Here is a 25,522-nt window from a genome sequence, read left to right on the forward strand (position 1 = left end):
ATGAAATAATGTGCGGGTATGATATTCTAGTAATTAGTAATTCAGAGAGCTTTATTTAATTTATTTTACGAATGTTGCAACAAATGGGAGTAAGACACACATCTGAAGTGTGCATGTTTGTTTTATTTATCTTTTCACTATTATGAGATGGCTAGGTTCAAATTTGCTCCACATCTTCCCATTATTAATTAAATTTCTTCTGTTATTACACAGCATTTTTGCTTAGGCACATTGCCTTTCATGCTTCCACAGTAGTCTCTTTTTAGCCTGAGATTTCATGACTATGTTTATAGTTTTATATGTATGTATGTATGTATATATATATATATATATATATATATATATATATATATATATATAAACACTTGTACTTGTTTGTCTGATGTTATTTCTCTGAGACAAAAGAGTATCCATCTTCGTAACAGCTTCATTCTTTTTTACTGTGGATTTCTTTACTTCTTGGCTACAGAACTCCATCCAGTTTCAAATCACAGCAGAAGACTCCAGCGGAAGGAGAGAGGCTGTATATTGAAGCAGGATATGCCAAGACACGGATTATTGACAGTGATTTGCAAACACTTGTGACACTACCAGAAGGCATTAGTCAACAAGAGTGGATAGCTACCAATGGTAAGTGTCTCCCTTTGAGTTAGTTTAATGAGTTACTGAGTGTCATTTTCCATATTCCATGTATAATGTTTTCTGGATAGGCAGAGATTAAAGGTGTGAATAAGAAGGACAGCAAGGTGGTTGCGACAGTACTGAAGGAACTGGGGTAGTCAGTTGTATGACCCAGGGGAGGAGTAGTCAGTCTGAATGCTGTTAAGGTTTTCTTTGTTTTTGTGCTCAATGTATTTGAAATAGAAGGGATGAATGAAGGAGGGGATGGGTTAAGGAAAGTGGGGTGAGAAAGGAGAGGAGGAAGTTACTGAATTATTGTAGGAAATTGCTGGATTTGAGCTTGGCTTTACCAGACTGTTTAAAGGAGGTGGAGTTTGAGTGGGTTATGGTTTTACATCCATTGGTGAAGGTAACTTCTCTCCAGAATCACTTTGGAGACTGTAAGAGCTGACTTTGCTTGAATTTTTGCAGAGAGGATTTGTGTTTTGCGATGCATTGCTTGGCTACGTTTCTGATGGTTGTTTATGGAGGGTTTGAATTTCCATTCAAGCCATGCCTCATCCCCAAGATTTAATAACTGTTTGATTTCTTTGCTTATCCATTTTTTTTGTCATTTATAAAGTTTTTTTATCTCTGGTAAGAACAAGTCTTGGAGCTGAGGGAGGATAAAGGCTATTGGTTAGGGAGATTGCTACTGTGTTGGGAATCATCTTCAAATAGTACTAAGAAACAGAATAGGCTATTTAGCTGTTTTTGAATTAGGATACACTGTCTGGGTTTTGAGTTCTGGATGGTTTTAGAATAGGGAGGAGTTTTATAGGTAAGTTATTGATGGCAAATGCAATGGGGCAATTGTCACTGAGTGACGCAGGTAGCACAGATAAGTCGGAGAGAGAGAGAAAGATGAGGGTATGTTAGTGTTGACTGAGTCAGTGATAGAGTGTCCAGATGACTGCAGATTTGGTCTTGTGGGCTAGTTGATAACTTGAAGTAAGCTATATGCAGCTAGGAAGTGAGAAATTTCTGTAGAGTATTGAAAAATATGTGAATGATATGATACACTGAGCAAGCAATGAAGAGATTCATGTGTTAGGAAGGTGATCACAACAAAACATCCATCCATCCATTCCCTAAAACACTTGGTCTAATGAGGGTCATGTAGGTTGAAAGCTGAGCAAGGTAAACCTGCCTCCCCCGCTCTTCTCCAGCCCCATCGAAAGTCTGCATCTCATCTTGTGGGTACTTCATACATTCTCAGGCAAGCAAACAAGCTAAGAATGCAAGACCTGAAGTGGTATTTATACTACCAGGAGAAATTTGGCCAGGGCATTGGGGAACTTCCCCAAATCTTTTCAGTAGGTGCCAAGGGTTATTCTACATCCACCTGATGTACCCCTAACTCAAATAGATGGGACCTCAGTTTAACTTGTCATCTGGAGGATGGTAAACTAAGGAGTGCAGCACCCCCTTATGCTGCACTGCATTGTCAGCGATTGAACTACCTGGTGTGGTAATAGAACTTACGGCTTTCTGTACCAAAGGTGAGTGTGCCTGAGTATACTCTACTTAATACTAGAATGATGACACAGCTCTTACTCCTCCAAAATAGGGGAGAATAACATGTAGTATCAGCACTGGGACCCCATATAGTTGTAACACTTCCCTCAAAACTTTCAGAGGTATGTGCTCATATGCCTCATCCAGGTCCACAAAACACACATAGATAGTATTGGCAACCTCCTATGACCCCACCAGTATCTGTGCAAGGATAAAGAGTAGGCCTACTGTTCTATGGTTAGGACAGAATCCACATTACTACTTAGTAATCACGGGATCAACTGCTGCACACAGATTCCTTTCCAGCTCCCTCACATACTCATTCCCAGGAAGATTGAGGAGTGTGATCCTTCTATAACTGGAATGCACTCTCTTGCCACACTTTTTGAAAATGGTAAAACCTACCCCAGTATGCCAATGCAGTGGTAGTTTTTTAAGCTCACGACATTGATAAAGCATGTTAATGATCATATCCTGTTAATGTCTACTGTCTTCAGCAGTTTTATCTAAATTTCATCCACTACTGTAATCAGGCCACAGCAGAATTGTATATTTTCATTAGTGACTTCACTCCGCCATCAAGGTGGATTCATTTCCACATTCTGTTTCTTTCAAGCTGAGAAATGTCTGTCTAATGTCCTCTCCTCCCCCTCACTGTGTCACAGGATAGTTTGCTGCAGTCTTTTTGAAGCCTTCCAAAAGCCATTCACCATGGCCATGTCAGATGTCTGTCCCATCCAGTGCTTCACTTCTGCAACTATCACAGCTGTTACCTTTCTGTCTTATCAGTAACTATCAGTTGGATCCAGAACCTCCAGTCCATACCTGTCAACCTCTTAGGACAAGAAATCTGGACAAAGTTTTAATTAACAGTGGGACAAAGGCCAAAAAATAGGGATCATTTTTAAATATTGCTCCTACAAACTTAAAAAGTCGATAAAATAGCAGGTTTTGCATTAGCGTGAATATTCTGAAGGATTTGAAGTCTGAAACTCAAATGTCTGTCATTATTTTCAAACTTCATTCTTTAATGATTTACCACTAATTTGCCAGAAAAACACAGATTTATGAAAAACGGAACAAAGGTATGAGGCCAAAATCTGTACAGTTGCAATGTATGACCCCCACTAGAATTCCATGTAATACCTCTTCTTTATCCTGCTTATGACTGCATCTTTCACTGTTCCAGGGTCATTGTCATGATCAGCATCATCCACATTTTGGACACAGCTGCTTGCTGCTGCTTCATCTACTGAGACTTGAACAGGGTCCATTCAGACACCACATCCACATCCCAGAAATACAGGAGAAGTTCTGGAGGTGTGAGCTGAACGCATCTCATAAAAAACATCAGCTAGGCATTCTCAGGGCACTGTCACTATTCATTTGGGCTTCCTGGGTCTGTCCCGCCAGAGCCCTAGCCACATGATCCAAGTCATCCATAAACAAAGATCAGTTAAAAAACTGTTCTGAAAACTGGTGTTGGAATTTTGGGAAAACAGGATGTAGAAAAAGAATTTTGTGAAAAAGTGCTAGGTGAGGAGAAAAGTAATATTTCATTCATAGTATGGCGGTAGCGTTGTTACCTCACAGCAAGAAGTTCTCCCATTCGATTCTCGGCGTGGCTTGGGAGTGCTTTCTGTGTGGAGTCTGCATGTCCTCCCCATGGTTGGGTAGCATTCAAAAGACATGCATGCGTAAATGGGTGTGCCTTCATTGAAGGTTGGGCGTCGTGCTGGCACCTCGGTGTTTCGTAAAAATGTACTGCCAATCATTAGTGGACCGGAGTTCCACTGTGGCAACCCCTTACCAGGAAAAGCAGAAAGACAAACAACAACAACAAATAATACTCTAGTACAAGAAGCTTGAACAAAGCAGGTAGAAAATGGAGTAGGAGGAAGGGTGCATCGATAAAAAGTATACAAGTAGAAATACAAATGGTGAAGAAGACAAGAAATGGTAAGAACAGAGAAGCAAAACACTTAACTCTTTTTGGTAAGTTACATGGGATGTCAAACTACCTGTGCTACCACTAGCTAAGGTACATGGAATCTCAATTTAAAGTGAATCCATGTAATAGCGTCCTTGGTGTAAAAAGTACTTTCTTCATATGTGATTTCCCCATCTGCTAGTCATCTGCCAGGTTTTTTGCTTCTTCTTTAACCTGATTTTGTAAATTGGAATCATATGCGCCATCTTCCAATTTCCAAATAACACATTTTCCCCCGTACTGCATGATGGAAGTGGTAGATTGCTTAGCTCTTTGGAACTCTTAAGACTGGTTCTGTCAGTTTCTCTTGCTCTGTGTGTATTCACTCTGGGGTAGTAATTATCAGAATTTAGGCCTAAAAGAAGCTAATGTTTATCTACCATATCTATTGGTCTTGTATCAAATTGACTTTAAACGTAGGTGTACTGGGAGATTAAGAAAAGCAAATATGGCATTTAACAGAATAGGTGTACAACTAACATTTTGTAGATCTACAGTCTTTTAGTAAAAGTTAAATGAAAAGACTTCTTAAACCATCTCAAAGGGTTATTGTCAATTACTGAACTCCAAATCAAAAGGAATGTCTACCTCACTTCTGTTGCTTGAGTCTAAACTAAGCGTTTTCAAAGTGTCCATAAAGTTATTACATAGAAACTACAAATGTGTAAAACGCACAGGCAATCAGTCTAAAAAATGAGGCCAAATGGTGTTACAGGATACACCCAAAGATTGCCTCCAACGCTGAAAAGGAAATCCCAGATGAAGCAACCTAGCAAAGAGTTTCAAAGAGGGGATAACAATCCCACTTTGAAATGAGTTCCATTCAGTTCTTGTAGATCTAAATATGTGCCACAAAATGAGCCCAAATAAGGGAAAATCCTGGCACAATATAAAGTCACACATAAATAATCCAGTTCAAGGCCTGAAATCTGCACATGTGGCACAAGGAGCTCTGGGGTTCCATGAGCTTCTCAGAGATAGATTAACCATCCAAATCTCATGCTGTTCAGTGAGGTTTCCCAGCAGTAATAACGTTACAGGCATTCAGTGAGGTGTCCTTACCAGGTGGCCATACCTAGGTATTGTCATTTCCATAAACTGAGAAAGTGCAGGTTACAACAGGAATGGGCAGAAATACTAAAAGTGCTTGATGTTCTACAAGAAACCACTGAGTCAGACATTAGGCTGTCCTTTGAGGGTATAAGACAATGAGGGAAGCATTAGGAGTGACTGGATATGAAAACAAGCTGTTATATTTGCACTCAGCAACAAAACATGTTAGGTAAGCTGCTTATAATAGCAGCACCTAAAAGGTGAAACAAATTATCTCTATTGAATAAAAACTTTTGTGCTAGTTACATCTCCTGCCAAAGAGTTAACAGTAACATCAAAGTGGAAATGAGAGCTGCAAAAAAAAAAGACATTGGGGAGTCTCCGTTATATAAGCTTTCAGAGAGGAAGATCTATGTAAATGCTTTTATTCTGGCCACCAGCCTTGGGAAGTGATAAAATGGACTACAGTCCTGAAACATGAGACTCCTACTACCCTCCCCCGTTATGAACTCTGAAGATAGCCTCGGCATCTCAGTCATTTGTTACTAATCTGTTGTTTCACTATGGGAAAATGGCCTAATCAAAAATGTTGGATGGAGCAGATTGCTCAAAGGAAACTGATATGAAGTGCACACCTGCACCTAATTCATCAATATACAGTGGCATAAACGACACTAGCTAGGCACGCTTTGATGTCTTTTGGAGGAGGGCAGTCCTTGTAGAAGAACAGTATTTGATCACCTCCTGGAAAGCTCTGGTAAATAAGATGGGTGCACTAGATACAGCAGCAAATACAACTGAAACCTGTACTGCCATTTGAACTGTGAAATTCCTCAAGAGCGCTGACTTCTATGTGAACCCTGCTTCAGGAGCAGACAAGAGGAGAAAGAGAAAATGTTCTGTAGTATACTTGCAGAAGCTTTATGTTCTGGTTCCAGCGGAGGCATTGGTACACCAGTGAGGAGCAAGACACTGCAAACTTGTTTGGTCTATCCCTTATAATATTGTGTAATGCACATAGCATGATGTTATAGCCACATAGGCAGTATTTAAATCCAGAAACATCAGCATCACCTAAGCATATGACTGGCATGAAAATTCAATTAGATTCAATTAGCCAGATGAGATTTTTAAAGGGATGAGGTATAGCAAGTACAGAGCAAAAGAAGTGATGTTAGAAAAACAAGGCTTTTAGTAACAAAGAACAGCTAATGTCACAAGGCAATGACTAGTGACATACCACACGAAAGACTTGCATCAGTAGGGGTGTTCCGTCCATCTTTTTCAAAGGAATTGATAATTACTCAGATGGATATTGTACTTTATGCACATGCTTTTGAGAACTGTCAGGCAAGAGTGACTATATGTTCATATAAAAATTAGTTCTGTAATGGTGAGCTTGTTCTGCATCTACTTTTTCCGCATTGGAGGTCCATAGCAGTTGACAGTAAGCTTTTGGAGGATCACCTAAATAGCCCTGTGAGTGCACCAGGCCAGTATCATAGTCCATGAGGGCTTATACTAACATTCTGATGGACACCATTCCTGACACTCACAAGTAATCCTGGGCCAGAGATTAAATGGGTGAATTATTAGAATTACTAACCTCATTACAAACAGTTGTACCCATTTAAAATGCAAGGTACATCATGTATCTTAGATATGCCTGGCTGAAGTCGTCTTTTAATAAGCTGAGATGAATGCTGCCCAGTATCATCAGCCTGATAGTTTTCACCTTTTCCACAATGGTATACTGCAACATTCATTCTTAAATATAAAAAAGAGCATGCTGTTAACAAGATAGAAGTGATTTTCTTTCACTTTGTTATTGTACAAAAAGTGCTTATCAAAACATTAATAAGGACAATAAATGTGACTATTGCCTAGAAATGCAATGTTTACATGCACTTACCTTGGTTGCTCAACAATAACAGAGCAGCTGGTACTGTTTACATGACCTTCTCCTAAAATAATGGGTACTTCCCAGTATTACATTACATTTGAGTTCTTGTGTAACTGCACTTGTCATCTGTAAACAGATCTTTTCAGTCTTCATGCCTGTTGAATTGCATTTTGCTCAGTCTGCTTAATCTTTTTTGGGAACAGGCTTTAAGAGCTATAAATCTTCCATGAGTGAGGGTAATATGAATTTTTCACAAGCACGGTACTGGACACTTTGTGTAAGCAGGACACCAACTCTTCTATTGATCCGCATGTTAAGCACTTACTTCGCAATTCGTTGTAAGCCATTTAGAAAGAAATGTTTCAGCATATACCTTTTATTCCATACGTTCCTTAAAAATGTTATCTTCTCTGATGTGCTATGCAGTGTTGCATTTTGTATAGCGCTGCTGAAGATCTGGCCACCACAGAAGGACAAGACTGAAACTTTTGGCTACTTTTTGAGGTAAAAGAAATAGCATTATGTGCTGTCTCCATTGAGCTTTCAGTAGAAGCCAGTATATTTAAGGTCTTCAAAAAGGACTTGTATATTATGTTAGTCAGGATTTTGTTTATGTTTTCCTTATGAGCCCCAAACACAGTCAACTACAGTATGTCATTTTATGACCTCAGTTTCAGTCCCGTTTGCCTACTCTGCATTGTTACTAAGCTTTAAGTGAATGCTTAAATGAAATGCAAGCCAGGTGGATCCTGAGGTGATACAGCAAGTGTACCGGTGCAGATTACACTCACAAAAAAAGCCAGATGCCATTTTTACTTCTCTTCTAATGGCCTACAGTGTTAATATACACACATTTGATTACCATCACATCAGTAACTAGCACGGTTTCACTGGACTGGGCGCTAAACAAGTATCATTTAGTTGTTGCTTCCTTGCAATTTAGAGAAATCGGCAGATAAAGCACAGCTTGACTTACCTCTTCTGACTTTTTCATAGATAATTGATAGTCTGCAGAAGTCCAAGCAGAAAATCTCTAAATCTATGAGAATGAATAAGTAAATATGTGTGACAATAGTAAGTAAGCAAAGTTTAAGGAACTTCATGTATGCAAAACTTGCAAGAGTGACAAATGCATTTTGACATATGGTGTGTCATCAGTGATATATAATCTAAACAAAACAGTAATACACGGTAGTTTTTATACTGTATACTAAACCATGTACTGGTTCATTATATTGGTCTATAAAAAGAACAACAAACTTGGTGTTTTACTAGGTAACGTTCATGCTCTATATGTTAAAATGCAAATCATTCCCAATGTCAGAAGAGAAAGGATATAGGATGCAAATTAGAGTAACAGGCAACAGTTATAAATATGTGTCAGTGGATTCTGGAGGAAATTAGATGAAACTAAAGTAAGACAAAAAGTTTGGGTAAACTAACATAATAGTCTGACAGTTTAGCTCAGATGGTTATGGTTGTGAGCTATTAATGAGGTTTATCATGTACTCCTGAACTTAATTCTTACAGTTTCTACTTGTAAACTCTGACTCTAAACAAGTCATTTAGACAGTGATCCCAGGATGCCCACAACAAGGGATACTTATGTCCAGTGAGCATATTCATGGTATATTAATAAAATGTAAAAAAATAGGTTCATGTGTAGTTTATTAGGTATGTGGTACAGCAGACCACTATGAAGCCTAGTCCAGTTTCCAGGTTGCCCAAAAGCACTCATAGGTTCATAGGTTAGTACTAGTTTATCGGTCCTAAGGCCTGTACAAGCCTAGCCATAACAATTCCCTGGCTATTTCTTTCCACAGTATTTACTTCCCTGGACCCCTGTCTAGCAGGGTGACTGATGTGATCCCTGGGGTGAATTTCCTATCTCCCATCCAATCATCAAAGTTCCTTTTGAAGAGGGCCAAAGAGGTGCTCTGCTTGACATGTATGGCCAGTCTATTCCAGAGTTTGGGGAGTCTCTGGGTCAGGAACCTATCCCTCCAGCATGTTTTCTTCATTGTGATGACAAGATTTTGATCCCTGGAGCATGTGTCTCTGAGGGATTGGGATTTCTTTAAGTGTAACATGTCCAACAGCTCTGGGTTTGACATGGCCTTGTATGTTAAGCAGAGATCGCCTATGAGTAGACGATATGCGACAGAGTATAGGTGGTGTTTTTTCTGACGGTCAGCATAGGGCATTTGCTTTAGGCCTGTGATTCTTTTAGTGAGGTATTTCTGCGGCCAACAACAGTTGTTGCAGATGTCTTGCGAGGTGCATACCAAACGGGGTGTTGTATTCTATAATGGGTCTAATGAGGGATGAGTACAGTGGGACAATGACCTCCTTTTTTCAGGATGAAAAGCCTTTAGAGATGAGATGTGCCACATAGAAGGATTTCCTGACTGTTGTGGTGATGTGGTTATCGAAAGTGAGACCACTGTCCACCTGTGTCCCTAAGTCTCTTATCACACTTTCAGTGTTTAGTGTACTGCCACTTATGTGGTAATTCACGGGTACATGTTTTTTCCCAAAGGGGATAACTATACATTTCTTAGCATTGAGCTTGAGCCCATGACTCTGGCACAAACCATCTGTTTCTGTAAGGCCCTTTTGTAGAATATCCACATCATTTGGGGATTCAGTAATGGCTCCCAGTTTGCAGTCATCTGCGAACTTTGTTAGCCAGAGTCCCTTAATGTTGGCCTGTACATTAGAGAAGTAGATGCCAAACAAGAGCGGTCCCAGGACTGAACCCTGAAGTACTCCACTTGTCACTTGTCTGGAGCTGGATTTGGAATTGGCGCTTTTACAGTGTGGGTTCTGTCATTGAGCCAGTTGGCAACCCATCAAGTGACGTAGAGATTAATGCCCTGCTTAGTAAGCTTATCTATGATTCCAGAGTGGGGGGATGGTGTCAAAGGCCTTGGAGAGGTCTGAATATGCTGGGTGGACCACCTTACCCTTGTCCACAGCTCTGGAGACTGATTCGAAGAAGTCAAGCAGGTTCAGGAGACAAGATCAGCCCTTCACGAACCCAAACTGCATGCTGTCCAGTGTTTGATGGTTTCCAGTGTCTTTGTTTATAAGTTCCGTGATAATACATTCCATGGCCTTGCAGATCAGGCTCGTCAGACTGATGGGGAAGTAGTTCCCAGGATCCAAGGTGGATCCCCCCTTGTGGAGTGGGATAACTGTATCTGTGCGCCACTCAGTGGGCATGAAGCCTGAGGTGAGGCTATGATTAAACATGACACTTAAGTAAGGTGCCAGTTAATTTTGTAGTTCATGTAGTACACAGCCTGGGATGTTGACTGGTACCATGGATGCTGTATTCTTAGCTTTGTAGAGTGCATTTTTTACCAGTGTGGCCGTTATTACCAGAATTTGGCAATCTTTCAGTATTGAGATGGGCCTTTTAGGGGGTGAGAGGGGGGGTGAAGTTTGCACTGAATCGATCTGCCAGGATATTGGCAATATTCTTGGGATCAGTATATATAATGCCATTCTGTTGTAGCTCAGATAACTGACTAACTCTCTGGTTAAGTGGCTTGCTCAGAGTCAGTGTACTAAAAAGATCTTGACAAGCAGTACTATGTCAGCAACTTAGAAAATAATTGGTATTTATTGGAGCCATTAGAAGCTGCAGTAGGTGAGCTTCAGACAATTATGATATTCTAGCCAGCATTATGGAAAGGACAATTCATTGTATTTTTATTACATTGTATTTACATTTATATGTATATAATTTAAAGGTTGTTGAACAATGTATGTTTTCAATTTTGGTTATGATTTACACAAGATATGTTTGAAGGAAATACATCATGGATATGTACATATATATTTTATTGGTACTGTTTGTGAGCTGCCTTTTCAGATAAGACTAATCAAGTTCAGACAGCTGGTACTATTTTTTATGCAGGTATCGCTTTAAGAATTTAAAAGGCTAAAAGCTTAACATTAGCCGGAAATTTGGCGCCAATTTTTAAATATAAAGCATATTCACAGTAACTATTGTGTTCTGATGAAGCCCATTATGTAGTGGGTGAAAGCACTCAACTGTTTATTTATTTATTTTTATTATTTTAACGTGTACACAGTTTGTGTTTTTACCATTGTGGAATAAACATCTTTTTTACGAATGCAGAGGTGGTCGGACACTTATTGGTGATTCTGTGGCAATTATACATCAGTTGGTGATATTCTAGCCAGGTTAGCTTTCTTGAGACTTCACTGAGATGAAAATGGAGAAATGGTAAAGTACCAGAAATTAAGGAGACTCAATCCTCACCACTGACACTGGAGAGGGACATTCCCTTGGAACAAAAATGAATACATCCAGTATTTTCAATTGCAGCTCTCTGCATCAAGCGTAATTTCCCATAAGAGCACACAGGGAACACACTCAACCTGGGATCTGGGTTTCTCTCTATGTCTCTCCCCAGGTCTCCAGTAAGGCTCCCCAATGGCACAGCTGAAGAGTTAAGTCCTCAGACGAGTGTCCAAGCCATGTCCTCCACCACTCTGTCTGTGAAACTAGTGCTCTGTGTCCCTGCTCCACGTAGCTGACACTCACATACTGTGAGATTTGATTTTCACACACACACACACACACACACACACACACACACACACACACACACACACACACACACACACACACACACACCTGGGAAAAGCTGGCACAGATTTACCCATTGGGTCCCCCTTCTGCCCAGACTATAACGCAGTTATCACTGCCACCAAACACTACAAACCCAGCTACCTAAGGCAAGGGTACCCAATTATACTGACTTGAAATTAATATTAATACAAATGGTAATGTTGAACAAACAGTCAGGCTTCAGGAGTGGCTACAGTGTCACCAATAGATAAAAGTACTTTCATAGGTTAAAATATTCTCTAAAGGCCCAACCACAATGAAATGTTTAAATATATTTAATAATAAATAATAAAATAACATGAAAATATGAAATAACTATTTACAGTAAACGAGTTTCAGCACAGGAAATATTAAAAAATAACACAGCTGGAAATATTCACACAGTTACAGAAAAACAATAATTAACTATTCTCACTATATTATCCTGACTGCTCTAGATAATTACTATTCATCCTTACTTAATAGAGCAGGGCAAGATGAAGTAGGGGAAGTTTCCTTCTATGTCAGGGTCCACTAGACAGGCTGCCCTGATACTTCTGTCTCACCTTATATTAAAACATTATTTCTGTACAAAATGACATCACAACATCTGGTCATCCAACCTCTGGTTCCCATGCACCCCCATTGCTAGAAACTGCCAGGAATTATCACCTACATGTCAGTAATACACACTCAAGAGCATTACTCAGATCCAGTGCAGCTTCTGGAAGTCATAAAGCAATTACAAACTTCTTCTCCTCCTACAGAGATTAACAAACCATGTTTCTTACAGAGATTGCATCTCTGGCTTCATTCAAAACTGTGAGATAACATCTTTATGGCCTAGGCCCAGTAATTTAATTTCTTACTATTTTCCAAAGTTAGCTGGAGCTGAACTTAACCTTTTTTCTTCCAGTATCCTCTGATAACACACACACACACACACACACACACACACACATATATATTAATTCAGTTACAATACAGCCAGGACCCACTGTTGGTACATTTTTAATACAAGCAACTTTACAAATCCATTTTCAATGCAAGCATCTGTACAAATCAGTTTGATATTCAAATAACATATAATTCCTTACTAAATTCCAGCCAGCTGTGCTGGCATATGTTACACATCCACTACCCTACTTCACCTGACATAGCTGGCAATACCTGACATTGTCACACTCCTGTTATAGGATATCTCAAGTTATACAGTATGTGCCGATTGTGAGAAATGTTCATTCACACTGTGGGTTGGCGTAATAGTTAAGGTGTTTACCTCACAAACACAAGGTACAGAGTTTGATTCTCACCTTTCATCACTCTCTAGTTATTGACTAGGCATATAATAATATGCAGACTGATTGCCTAACATTTACCTATGAAATTAAAATATGGGTAGCATATAGGAGATTGGACAGCAAGAAAGTATAGGCTGTAGCTGTTTTGATGTAGTCAATCATAAATCCTTGGTGTTATATGCAGTGACAATAATCTGATTAAAACAGCAGGCTTGCTATATTGGTCAGAGTTGAGTTAGTTGTGCAGGACACCCTCAAGAAAATTATGAGATTTCACAGCCTGTGGGGATTTTTCCACAGTAGTAGTAAGAAAATATGGCAACCTGAAAAGAGTATACATAGATTTACTTTCAGATCTATGACATTACCTGTACCAACTCAGCTAACTCTGACTTCACCACATCAAAACTCACAATGCAGGAAACCCAAAACATTGTAAAACACCGAATACTGAAAGTCCCAACCACTCCAGACCTAGGAACAAGTGCTAACATGGGTCCTGAAGGGGATGGGGCAAGTCTAGGAGGTGTTTTCACCATTGTGCGTTTCACTGTTTTGAAGTTGGAGTTACCAGATTCAGTACTGCGTTCATGGGATGTATGCAAATGACCCCTATCAGGAAATAAAAGTATTTCAGCTACATGGCTTCTGAATGCCTATGACTTTTTACTTTTTAAGTTTTTTATGGGTACATTCAAGCTAATAATTCAAAACCTCAGCAGCTTTCAATATGCCATATTTTGGACTTTTTGCAACCTCATCAGTACAACATAAGTGGATTCTTTGTCTATACTTTAGAAACACAGGGCTTAAAACCCAGCCTGATGCCAATAAATGTTAAGGTGCTTGCAAAATATCCCAAACAACATCCAAGCATAGGGTAAAAAGGTTACACAGACAAACCATTCAGTAAAAAATGCAAGAAAGACTTAGCCAAGCTAGATTTCACTGTATAATACCTTAAACTTTCTGTAGTGGAGGCCTATGTGATATATGCAGATGACTTTCAAGGACACAATGGAATTGAAACATGTAACAGACAAAATGCAATAAAAAATGCAAAAGGTAAATGCAAAATGCAACAAGCAAAACATACAATGTAGTCTGCACTGCAAAATATACAGAAGAAAGTAAAAAAATTAGAAGCAGCAAGTGAAATATAATGTGCAGTTTAAGTTGGGCAATATATACAAGGAAGTAAAAACAAAATACAAATAACATAAAGCAAAACTATACAGCGTAATTTGCCTCATGTAGTACATACATATATATATATATATATATATATATAAAGACTCTGTATAGGCTAACAACTACACCTGCTGAAAACGTTTAGTTGCAATATTTTGCATTTGTACTTTGTCGTACAAGTTATACTTTGGGTGGTTGCATTTATGTGCAGTAATGTGGAGTAAGTATCTACAGGACTTTGTCCCATTTCTCTTATGCAGTTGCAGTTACATTATTTTTTAAATCTTTCATTAGCTTTTTCCTGATAGGAGATTAACAGCTATTCCAATCTGCAGGGACAGACAGGGAGCACTGAGATCTTATTAGGAAGAGGCCAAGTTGGTTTCACATAATATGTGCGTATTGATTTGCTGATAAAGTAGATTTGTAGGAGAAAGTTATTGCTGAGAAGTTTGGAGGTTAGAGTGTTAAGCAAGAAGGTAGTTGTAGTCACAAGCAACTAGTTGGTCTTTTCTATTGTAAGACTAGGGGGTTCCCACTGTTCAAAAGATGTATGAACCATAATATTTTATTTTCACTGGTCTGAAGGACTGATTGCGGTGTTTTGATAGGAGATAAGAGAGACAATAGGTAAAGAATACTCAAGATTTGGCAATAAGACATTAATTGCTGTGGCATGTTTTGCTGCTGTTGTAAGCACATGAGAAATTTTCTGAGACGCCTTTAGCTCTTTTAAGGTTTTGTCTGTCAGTTGATCTGTGTGGAAATGGAAAGATAATTGCTGAGCAATTACATCTTCTTGTACATTTGTTCTGAGGTACTCGGAATAGGGTTCCTTTTGGATATATTATACAGATAAATACAAAGGAGAGTTTTTATGAGGCCTCAAATACCATCACTGTAGTTTTTAGGGTATTAATTGTGAGCTATTGCTTGTAAGACAGTTTGGGACATAGGAACAGTACTCGGCCAGTGATCTCAAGGACCATAAGATGCCAAACCATATACACCTTCTCTGTCTTTTTGCTAAGATCAAATGTGTAGTACCTTTAAGTAAATTCTTAAAAGTTCAATATAGAGCAGAATTTGGACTGTAGAATTTTATTAAGATAGTGGATGGTCTACCAGCTTTAGTAATCACAGTATTGTCAGCATAACAAATAAAACTGATATGTGCAAGTTCACCTCTGCTAAGAGTAATAGCTTCTTAATGACCAAAGCAAACTCAAATGTCACTCTAGTTGGATATTGTAACTCATTCTTCTATTCAGGTATTTGTTTACTTGAGACTACTGACCCAGCAAGATAACAAAGTCCTACAGCCCAGCCTGGAAACCTTGAATATATGTGACTCGGATGATATGTCCTAATTCCTAACTGACATTCCTTTTTAGGGAATGTTTTGAAAGAGGCAGGAAACCTACTACTAGGAAATGACACTTTTGCAAAATGAAAATGTTGTTTACTGTTAATGTATAAAACTAGTCTCGTACTATTATCTTGTTTTAGATCTGATGCAATATATTATTTGAACCATTTGTATCATACTGGGTTAGCATATTCTATAACCAGAAATTTACATTACAAATATTTATGCCTGTACTATGGAACCATCATTTGCAACCTAAATTTCAGCATGTAAACATTCCCTTGAGGGAATTTTGCATTTAAGGCCTTCCTGACTGAAGAATTCCATACATAGGTCTTAAATTTGTAATAGAAATATTGACGTGTCTCTTCAGTCAATCCCTGCAGTGGATTTTATTTCTAGAAAGCATTCTTTTTTGGTGGTTATAACATTGTATAGGGCAATACCCAAGTAACTTGCTTTAAAAAACTTTATAGGGTGCTTCTCATGAACAGATTCTCCTTGACAACCAGTATTTCATTTTGACATATGTGGTTTAAAATAAGCCTACCATGCATCCCAAATCTTTGACAAATGCTGGTACCCTTGATAAGTATAAGTAGGGGCTTGGGAAATGAAACATTTACAAGCATGGGCCTAGGAGATGAACCATTTACAGGTTGCCTGTATCCATTAGAGACATAGCTGACAAGCCAGGGATGAATTTCCTATTCCCCATCCAATTGCCCAAGTTACATTTGAATTGGCTGAGGGAGAAACTCACACAGATGTGGAGCCTGTTCCAGTTATGGGGTACTCTCTGGGATACATACCTGTCTCTCCATCATGTTCTATTTATATTACAGGCAAGATTTAAGTCTTTAGAATAGGTAATTCTGGTTCTGTTTGTTTTGTGGATATGTAGAAGTTCCATCAGATTAGAGTCTAACAATGCTCTGTATGACAGGCATAGATCTCCCCTCAACAGCTTGTAGGAGACAGAATGCAGGGATAGGGCGTTGAGGTGCTTTGCATAGGACATTTTACTTACACCCTGTATTTTTTTAGTGAGGAACCTCTATGATGTTCCATTTGTTGGATATGCCTAGTTACATAGATACCAAAGGGGGCATTGTACTCAATGACAGGTCTGATGTATCTTCAGACATTACATCATCACTGTCAAAGCCACTGTAGGGCAACACCAGTGTTGCTATCTTCATACATAGGTAATGCCTAGACCATGGTGTATTCAAGACCATCTCTTTCTCTCTCTCTCTCTCTCATTCAGACTTACTAAAATGCTGAGCATCTCACTCAGATATACTTTCTTTCTACATGATAGAAACAGATGGGTAATTTGAAAAATTTTGATCAGCTACCTGGATCTAAGTTTTCTCCTCAGACAGCCTAGATGTCTGTTAAACAAACTTGTATATCAGCATATTCTGTGTTATTAAGTTTCATCTTTTAGCACAGATTTCACTTTTAGATTTTCAGTGGCAAAGTAGTAAGGTATTTAACATAGGATTCCAAAAATAACTAAACTAATAAAAAAATCACAGTACTCCATTTTTTTTAATCGACAGATGTGAAAATATCAGTAGTAAACTGTACCATGTGCCTGACATACAATTTTGAATTTGATTACAAACCCGATGCTGTAAAATTATGAAATTAAGTACTGAAAGAGATCTCTAAGATCAGGATGACCAGCCTGTCATATGTTAGTTTTTAAATAATGAATATAATTGAACAAAAGATCTGTTAAAAATCTACTGTTCAGGGTCAGCATGTACTATACTTCTGGAATACAGAAGCTGAGGAGTACAAGACAGAACCTTTGTCACTCATGGGAGAAAGCAGCCTTTAGCTCTTCCAGTTAAGTGGTTCCTAATGTGACAGGAGCAGTGGAGGCAGTACAGCAATGAGTTGTAAGGAAGAAATAGTCAGGAGGAAGAGCTATTGAAGATATAAGGAAAAGGAAGGACTGAGGTGAGCTCAGTGATTCAGTGTTTATTATTAAAACCAAGTAATCCATCATGAGATATTGATTTGTGACACAGACAGAACCCCTGGTTATGAAATTGGTTAGCATCATGCCTTAGAACTTTGAAGGGTCTGCATAATTACAAGTATAACTGTATATGTGGGTGGACTGTACAAAATTTAGAAGCAGTATGAAGGAGTCTAATTTCCTTGATGGTTTATGACTCGGTTCACAGAGTCCATTGAGCTTAATGAGTGCTCATCCAAGTTAGTGAGCTGATCATTAAAGGTGCAGTCCACATTTTAATTCTTAAGGGGGTGTAATGTCATCAGATGCAGTGCAGTATTTTAGGACTAAGGATCTGACATTTGAAAATGTCTTAACAAGAATTTCAAACCATTCAGGGAAAGTAATAGGATCTTTGACTATGCTGGCTGTGTCGTTACATTAAGTGCTCAGTGTTTCAGTGTATATAATGAAAGAGTTCTATAATCTGAATTGGAGGCATCATAGAGTTTGTAGCCTAGTGCATTAGTTCTAGATTTGTATACCCTAAAGAGTCAGCATGGATCTTCACGGGTTTTACTGAATCAGCTTGTTTAATGTCAAAAGAAGCGAAGAGTTATTAGCAGAGCAGCACCAGAGCATATGACTGTTCATGTGTGTGATACAATGTGACTTAATATTCCTGATTAGTGTTGTGCTAAAGAAGGTACTGTAGCAATACAGTATGGTACTGTGCTATTGATCCAAATTCAGGTACACACTTAGTGTGGTGTTTTGTGAGGCATAATAAAAAGAAATAGCCTTTGCTCAATCTTGTCCTGTGGCTAGAGAGTCGACAAAACTTGATACAACAATAGCCCAACAGGACCGTGAAACTAGGAAACAAAGGTATCAGAAGAGAAAACCTTTGTGAAATGAGCCTCTACTTTCTACATGGCATCTTTAATTACCTGCACTGCCCTACATTCCATCTCACATGACAGACTACATCAGAGCATGTGTGTCTTTTCCTCAGAAAGGTGCATTTCATTTGTACAAAGTTCAGATGGTCAATTTTTGCTTAATTCTGCATTACACCAAACTTATTTTGGTTGGTTTATGTAGAATCAAGTGAAAATTGATCATCTCTGTGTGTGTGTGTGTGTGTGTGTGTGTGTGTGTGTGTGTGTGTGTGTGTGTGTGTGTGTGTGTGTGTGTGTGTGTGTGTTTCAGTGTGCATGCATGTGTTTGAATGCATATGTCTGCATGTGTGTGTGAGAGAATGTATCAATAAAACAAGAGTGGGGTGAAGGAGGCGGCTGTGCCAGACAGAAGGTGATAAGGTGCATGTGACGTCCCTTCTCTGGGCCAGTGATCATTGCGTCTCAGTCCTCATCACTGATACTGGTGGGGAACATTCACTGAGAAAAGAGTAGACACACACACAGCATTTTCAAATGCAGCTCTCTGCACCAAGCACAATTTCCCATAAGAGCACACAGGGAATGCACACTCCAGTAATGGTGCTGGGCTTTCTCTCCAGGCCCCAAATAAGACTTCCCACTGACAGAGCTATAGAGTTAAATCCTTAGCCTGGTGTTCCAAGCCAAGTCCTCCACTACCCTCTCTGTGAAATCAGTGCTCTTAGTGTCCCTGCTCAAAGTAGCTGACACACGCACTCTCTCTGAGATTTGATTTTCACAAAGAGAGAGAGAGACACACACACATACCTGGGAAAGGCTGGCACAGCTTACTCACTTTGCCACCTCCACACAGACTATAAGGTAGATTGACTGCCACCAGCAAGCTACTTTAAGGCTCATATCACCGTGCCCAATTACACTCAGTAAAATGACTTATACAAATGGTAGTATTTGACCAAACATAAAGGGTCTTAAGAACATGGAGCCACAGTGCCACTAAGTAAATGCAAGTGCTCTCAAAGGTTAAATATTTTCTAAAGGACCAGCTTCAATGAAAGGTGTGTGTGTGTGTGTGTGTGTGTGTGTGTGTGTGTGTATGAAAATACTGAATAGCCATTTACCATAAACACCAGAGTTTCAACCACAGGAAATATAAAGAAACAACACAGATGGAAAGATTCAGTCAAATACAGTAAAACAATATTTAACAAATCTGACTATATTATTCTAACTGACTGAATAATTACTGTTCCCTACATACTGGCTAGAGCAAGGCAAGATGAAATGGATGAGTGTATTGTGTCAGTTCCTGTAATATAGTGCATCTATCACACTTCTCACTTTTATCTAAATATAATTTTAGTGCTGGCTACAGAATTACATCACATCTGGTCACCTGAGTCTGTGGTTCCCACACTACCCCATCACTAGCAACTGAACCAGGATTTGGCACAGATGTGTCACAATATAAACATAGAACTTTGCTAAGGCTTAATACAGCATCTGGAGACTATAAAATAATTCAAACACTTCTACCCTTCCTGCAGAAAGGCTTTTCATAGACATTGTGTCTCTGGTTGTATTCAGACCTGTGAAATAGAATCTTTATGGCCTAAACCAAATCATTTTATTTCAGGCTATTTTTCTTAAGGTTAGCAGGGCTGGGCTTAACCCCCTTCCTATCCAGCATCTTCTGTTAAAATATGTACATTTCAGCAGTTACAGCAGTACAGCCTGACATACATGTATATTTATTTTCTGTCCAGCAGGACCCACTGTTGATACATTTTTAACATGAGCAGCTTTGCAAATACATTTTTAACACAAGCATCTGTACAAATCAGTTTGATGTTCAAATAACATATAATTCTTTACAAAACTCCAGCTAGCTATGCTGACATATGTTGTACATGCACTGCCCTACTCCCCTTGTTATAGCTGGTACTACCTCACATCATTACAGGGCACAATTAGCAAATGCCAATGGAGTGGTAGTGGTATTGCAGTATTGGCATTCATATACTGTTTTTGGGGTCAGGCTGAAGTGCTGAAGCATTTCATATGTGGGATTCTAATTGAGAGGACCTTATTTTCTTGGTCCTCGGTTCAGACAGGGTTGTCTTTTTTGCTTCTCCACTTTGAGTTAAAGGACCACTATGGGCAAACAATTAAAAAAACATATTTTTTTAATCTTGCCATGATTTACTGCACCTCCCAAAGCTGCCTGCAGAAAAATAACTACTCATCTTAATTTTATTTTTTTTTTTTACTCTTGTTTGCCCTCATGGGGGCAGACATTGTGAATCCTTTGGAAAGCTATATGTGTCCCATAATGAACAGATTGTGAGAATAAGTCGTCCTACTATTTGTTGCCAGACTAGACTTCCATTCACTTAGAATGGAACACCTGAAAAAAATGTCAGGTTTGAGAGTCTGCAGCTCATGTGTCATTGACTGGTATGCACTGAGTTTTACAAATGTTGTCCCTACTCATGTACTACACATTCTCTGAAAGAAGCTTACAAAAGTGTCAATAAATTACTGAAATAAAAAAGATTTTTCACAAGGAGCAGTTTTACAAGTTTCAATTCCTGGACAAGTTACTCTCCCATTTCCCCTCCTTCAGTGGGCTAAAGGCTCATATTTCCAGCTTGGCTAGATTTAACTATTTAGTCACCTTTGCATGATAATAGACATCAAACAAATCACAGGCTGGTGTGCCACTAAAACTTTTCCCTCATATGTCTCTTCACTTATGAATAGCATTTCCCAGGAATAAAAAAGCACACACATCAATCCAGAGTTTATGCCAATCTATCCATTTCTTAAAATGTGCACAGTAAAATATTTAATTTGTAATGCACTCTGACTGCTCATGTGGTTATTTTTGCATAGTTATTCTGTTATGCCATAACCTGAGCTTACTGTATTTAATGCTAAGCTTTAAAACAGTTCTCAGTTTCTTAACAATAATCTTGCAAGCCTCTGATGTGACCCAATACTTTCTGTTACTATTGCTTTATGTAGTTTGTCTTAATTGTATACTTGTATATCTCTCACCCTCTCAACAACAGATAGTTGTATTGAAAGACTACCCACAGCTGTAGCAGTGATACCATACTCCAAACAGGGCACTCAAACATAGTAATGACAAACACAGGGAAATGTATGTGTTTCAATCAAGTAATGATGAAATTGCTAGGGACTACACTAAAACGAATCCTTCAAAAACAACTTCACAAGACTCATCCTTTAAAAAGGAACTTCAGTCATTTCTCACAAATATCCAGAGATTATCCTTTAAGATGGATAAAATGGGCACTAAATTAGATACTGTCAAAGAAAAGTGCTCAAAACAAATGGATCAAATCCAGGAAGCTCTTCAACAACAGAAGTCACAGATATCTGGCACCGAGGATTAATTTAATGACATGGAAAACCAACTAAATGAAGATGAAAATAACATTGAATTTTTATTAAAGCAAAATACTCTATTGCTAAACAAAATGAATGACTCAGAGAGAGAACAGGTCCTGTATAAATAATACCTGTATTTTTGGTTTACCAGAAAAAATAGAAGGGACTAACATGGTAAGCTTCCTGACATCCTGGCTTCCTAAGACACTAGATCCATCTGAAGCAATGTCATTTGGAAATGAGAGAGCACACAGGTGTTTGACTACATCTTCCTCAAAAAAAAAAAATCTCCGAGATCTACAGTAGTGAGATTTTTTTTCTTCTCAAGATAAAGAATTAATCATAAAAACTGCCTGGGAAAAATTTCCACTCAGAGTAGATGACAAAACAATTCATTTTGACAATGATTATTCTGCAGCTGTCATCTCTAAAAGAAAATGTTTTCTGCCTTTAACTAGAGAACTCAAGAAAGAACAAATTAAAGTTCATCTACTGTTCCCTGCAAGACTAAAGGTCTTCTGCCCTGATGGTGTCAAGTTTTTTAAAACCCTGATGCTGCATTATTATATCTACAAACAAAAAATATTTTAAAACAAGTATAAGACATGGACTGGAACTGTGTTTCCTTAAAGAAACAGGCTGAAAAAGCAGGGTGGAAAGTTAATGACAAGAAGAAGTTAAGAGACAAATAATTTAACATCACATAATTTTCACTAGACGTAACAATGGTAGTCTATTTCTCATTTTAATTTTTTACTTTAAAACATCTGAATAACCTGCATTCAACTGCCTTATATGGGGTTAGGAGAACCCAGAGATTCCCTATAATAAGGTAATTTAACTTTAACTTTCTTCATATTTTTTCTATCTATACCATTAAACTGTTTACATCTAACTCTAGTAACATTTTATTATTTAATAATCATATTTGAGAAGTTCTTATCACCTGGAAATCACTAATATAATATTTCTTTTATTTAACAGTTCTGTTTCTCAATATATATTTAATGTCTGGGTCTTCTTTGACTCATTATATCTGAGTTAGAATTACTTGCCTTTGATTTTGATAAATAAATGCATTGGGGTATACTAAACATCTAATCTTGAACTTTATCTTGTCATAAGTTCCATTTGCAGGGTTATTTATGTAAAACACACAGTATATAGTTTTACTGTGGTAACTTGCTTTGATTACACTTTTATTATGAAATTGGAAAGCTGAATGGTTTACTGATGACACTATTTGTATTTATATAGTTAATAGAGTCATCAACACATAGTGTGTTGTTTATTTTTCTCTTCTCTTTCTCTTTTCTTCTATCTTCTGCCCTTTATGTGTTACTTAATTGTCATGCTTGTGTTGATGCTGGCTGCCAGTGAAAAGTATTTGTAATGTGGGGAAGAGATGTTTTGAAGCTCGATGGATTTGAGTTAGGAACTGCTCCTGTACTTCTGACTGGCAGTTGAGGGTGGCTTGGGTGCTGGTGTTTTTTCATGGCGACTATATAGATACAATTGGGGAAAGTAGTTTATTTGAGAGATCATCTTTCTATTTGATGTTGTGGTTACTTTAATGTGTTCTGCTGTGATGTCTTGTGATCATCTAAATAGTGAATCGCAACATTAGAAAAGGTCATAAGCCAATATGGTAATGGCTTATTGGGAGAAGAAATATATGTTTAATACTGATTCTTATATAAGCTGGGTTCCATTCTATCATTGATTTGTCAATGACTTCTTTTTTCTTTGGACAGGGCAGCTTGCTGAGTTATATAAGTGTGTGAACTATTTAAATATTACTACTATGTTCGTAAAGTTCACTATGACCTTTTCTAATGGAAGCAGGACAGTTCAACCCCAGACAATTTGACCCCAGTGCACTTGTATACATGTTCATGTTTAAATTTATATTTATTGTTTATGGAAATAGCTTGTGGACAGTATGACCCCGGACAATTTGACCCCAGACTATTTGACCACAATTATATAAAAACATTTTTTTTAAGTTTTATAAAAGCATTTTATTATTTTATATTTCTATCATGATTTTTTTACAGGAATTTAATTTATTATTTAACTTTTTATATGTAAATGTTAATTTATTTATTAGCTTTAGTCTGTATGATGCATGTCTACTTTAGAAGTAATGAATCATGCTTTGCATTCCATAATTGCAGTACAAGCTGATTATTAACTCCAATAATTATGTCTTTATTTTTTATAAGATAGGTTCATAGGTTCATAGGTGGGTACTAGGCTATCTGCCCGAAGGCATTTATAAGCCTAGCCAGAATGTGTTGGCTTTCGCTGCCCCCTTAGATTAGTTCCCTGTGCCTCTTTCCAGCAGAGCCACTGAAGTGATCCCCGAGGTAAACTTTCTGTGTCCCATCCACTCGTCAAGGTTTCTTTTGAAGAGTGTTAGCGAGGAGCTCTGCCTAATGTAGATTGGGATCTTGTTCCAAAGCATGGGAAGTCTCTGGGACAGGAATCTATCCCTCCTGCACATCCTATTTATTGTTGTGGTGAGGTTTAGATCCCTAGACCGTGTGTCTCGAGGGGATAAGGTTTTCTTCAGGTGGAGCATGTCCATCAATTCTGGGTTGGACATGGCCTTGTATGTCAGGCAGAGATCACCTCTGAGTAGGCAGTATGCAACTGAGTACAACAGGAGTTTCTTCAGTTGAGCTGCATAGGGCATCTGTTTGCAGCCATTGATCCCCTTGGTGAGGTACTTCTGTGGTCTTTCCAGCTGTTGCAGGTGTCTTGTAAGGTACATCCCAAATGGGGCGTTGTACTCTAAGATGGGTCTGATGAGTGATGAGTAGAGGGGCACAATGACCTCTTTTGATCCGGATGTGAACCCTTTTGAGATTAGGTGGGCCACGTAGAAGGATTTTCTAACCACTTTGGCAATGTGATTATCAAAGGTGAGGTTACTATCTACTTGGGTCCCCAGATCCCTTATTACATCTCCTGTATTTAGGGGACTACCACCTATGTGGTAGTTTGTGGGTACTTTGTTTTCCACAGGGGATGACTATGCACATTTTGGCATTTAGCTTGAGGCCATGATTTTGACACCAGGTATCCGTCTCAGTGAGACTCTTTTGGAGGATGTCTGTGTCAGCCGGACAGTCACTTATAGCCCCTAGTTTACAGTCGTCTGCGAACTTGGTCAGCCATAGTCCTCCTGTGCTTGCCTGTACCTCTGTGAAGTATATGCCAAACAGGAGGGGGTCCTAGGACTGAGCCCTGGGGAACACCACTTATAACCGGTTTAGAGTCGGACCTAGCTCCCGCAACTCTCACCATGTGGGTTCTGTCCATGAGCCAGTTGGCAACCCATCTTGTGACGTAGGGGTTTATGTTCAGGCTGGTGGGTTTGTCTATAATACCAGAATGGGGAATGGTGTCGAAGGCCTTAGCGAGGTCTAGATAGGCTGTGTGTACCATCTTTCCTTCATCTATAGCCTTGGTAACTGTCTCAAAAAAGTCCACCAGGTTTAAGAGGCATGATCTGCCCTTAACAAAGCCAAGCTTGGTAGGGTCCAGTGTTTGGAGGTTCCCAATGTCTCTGTTAATGAGTTCCATGATGATG

At 38.6% G+C, this 25,522-nt stretch overlaps 1 protein-coding gene across 2 annotated transcripts in view; it reads left to right on the plus strand.

The window, feature by feature from the left end:
• The window catches only part of LOC122811480 (MOB kinase activator 2-like), a 326,857-nt gene that overhangs the window by 88,555 nt on the left and 212,780 nt on the right, over positions 1-25,522 (plus strand). For both annotated transcript variants that reach the window (XM_044083344.1, XM_044083343.1), the window contains exon 3: positions 470-630. In XM_044083344.1, coding sequence (XP_043939279.1) covers positions 470-630 — 161 coding nt within the window. The remainder of the gene's footprint in view (positions 1-469; positions 631-25,522) is intronic.

This window comes from Protopterus annectens, chromosome 9.part0, assembly GCF_019279795.1.
Source record: "Protopterus annectens isolate FY-2018-M chromosome 9.part0, PAN1.0, whole genome shotgun sequence".
NCBI classification, from domain to species: domain Eukaryota; kingdom Metazoa; phylum Chordata; order Ceratodontiformes; family Protopteridae; genus Protopterus; species Protopterus annectens.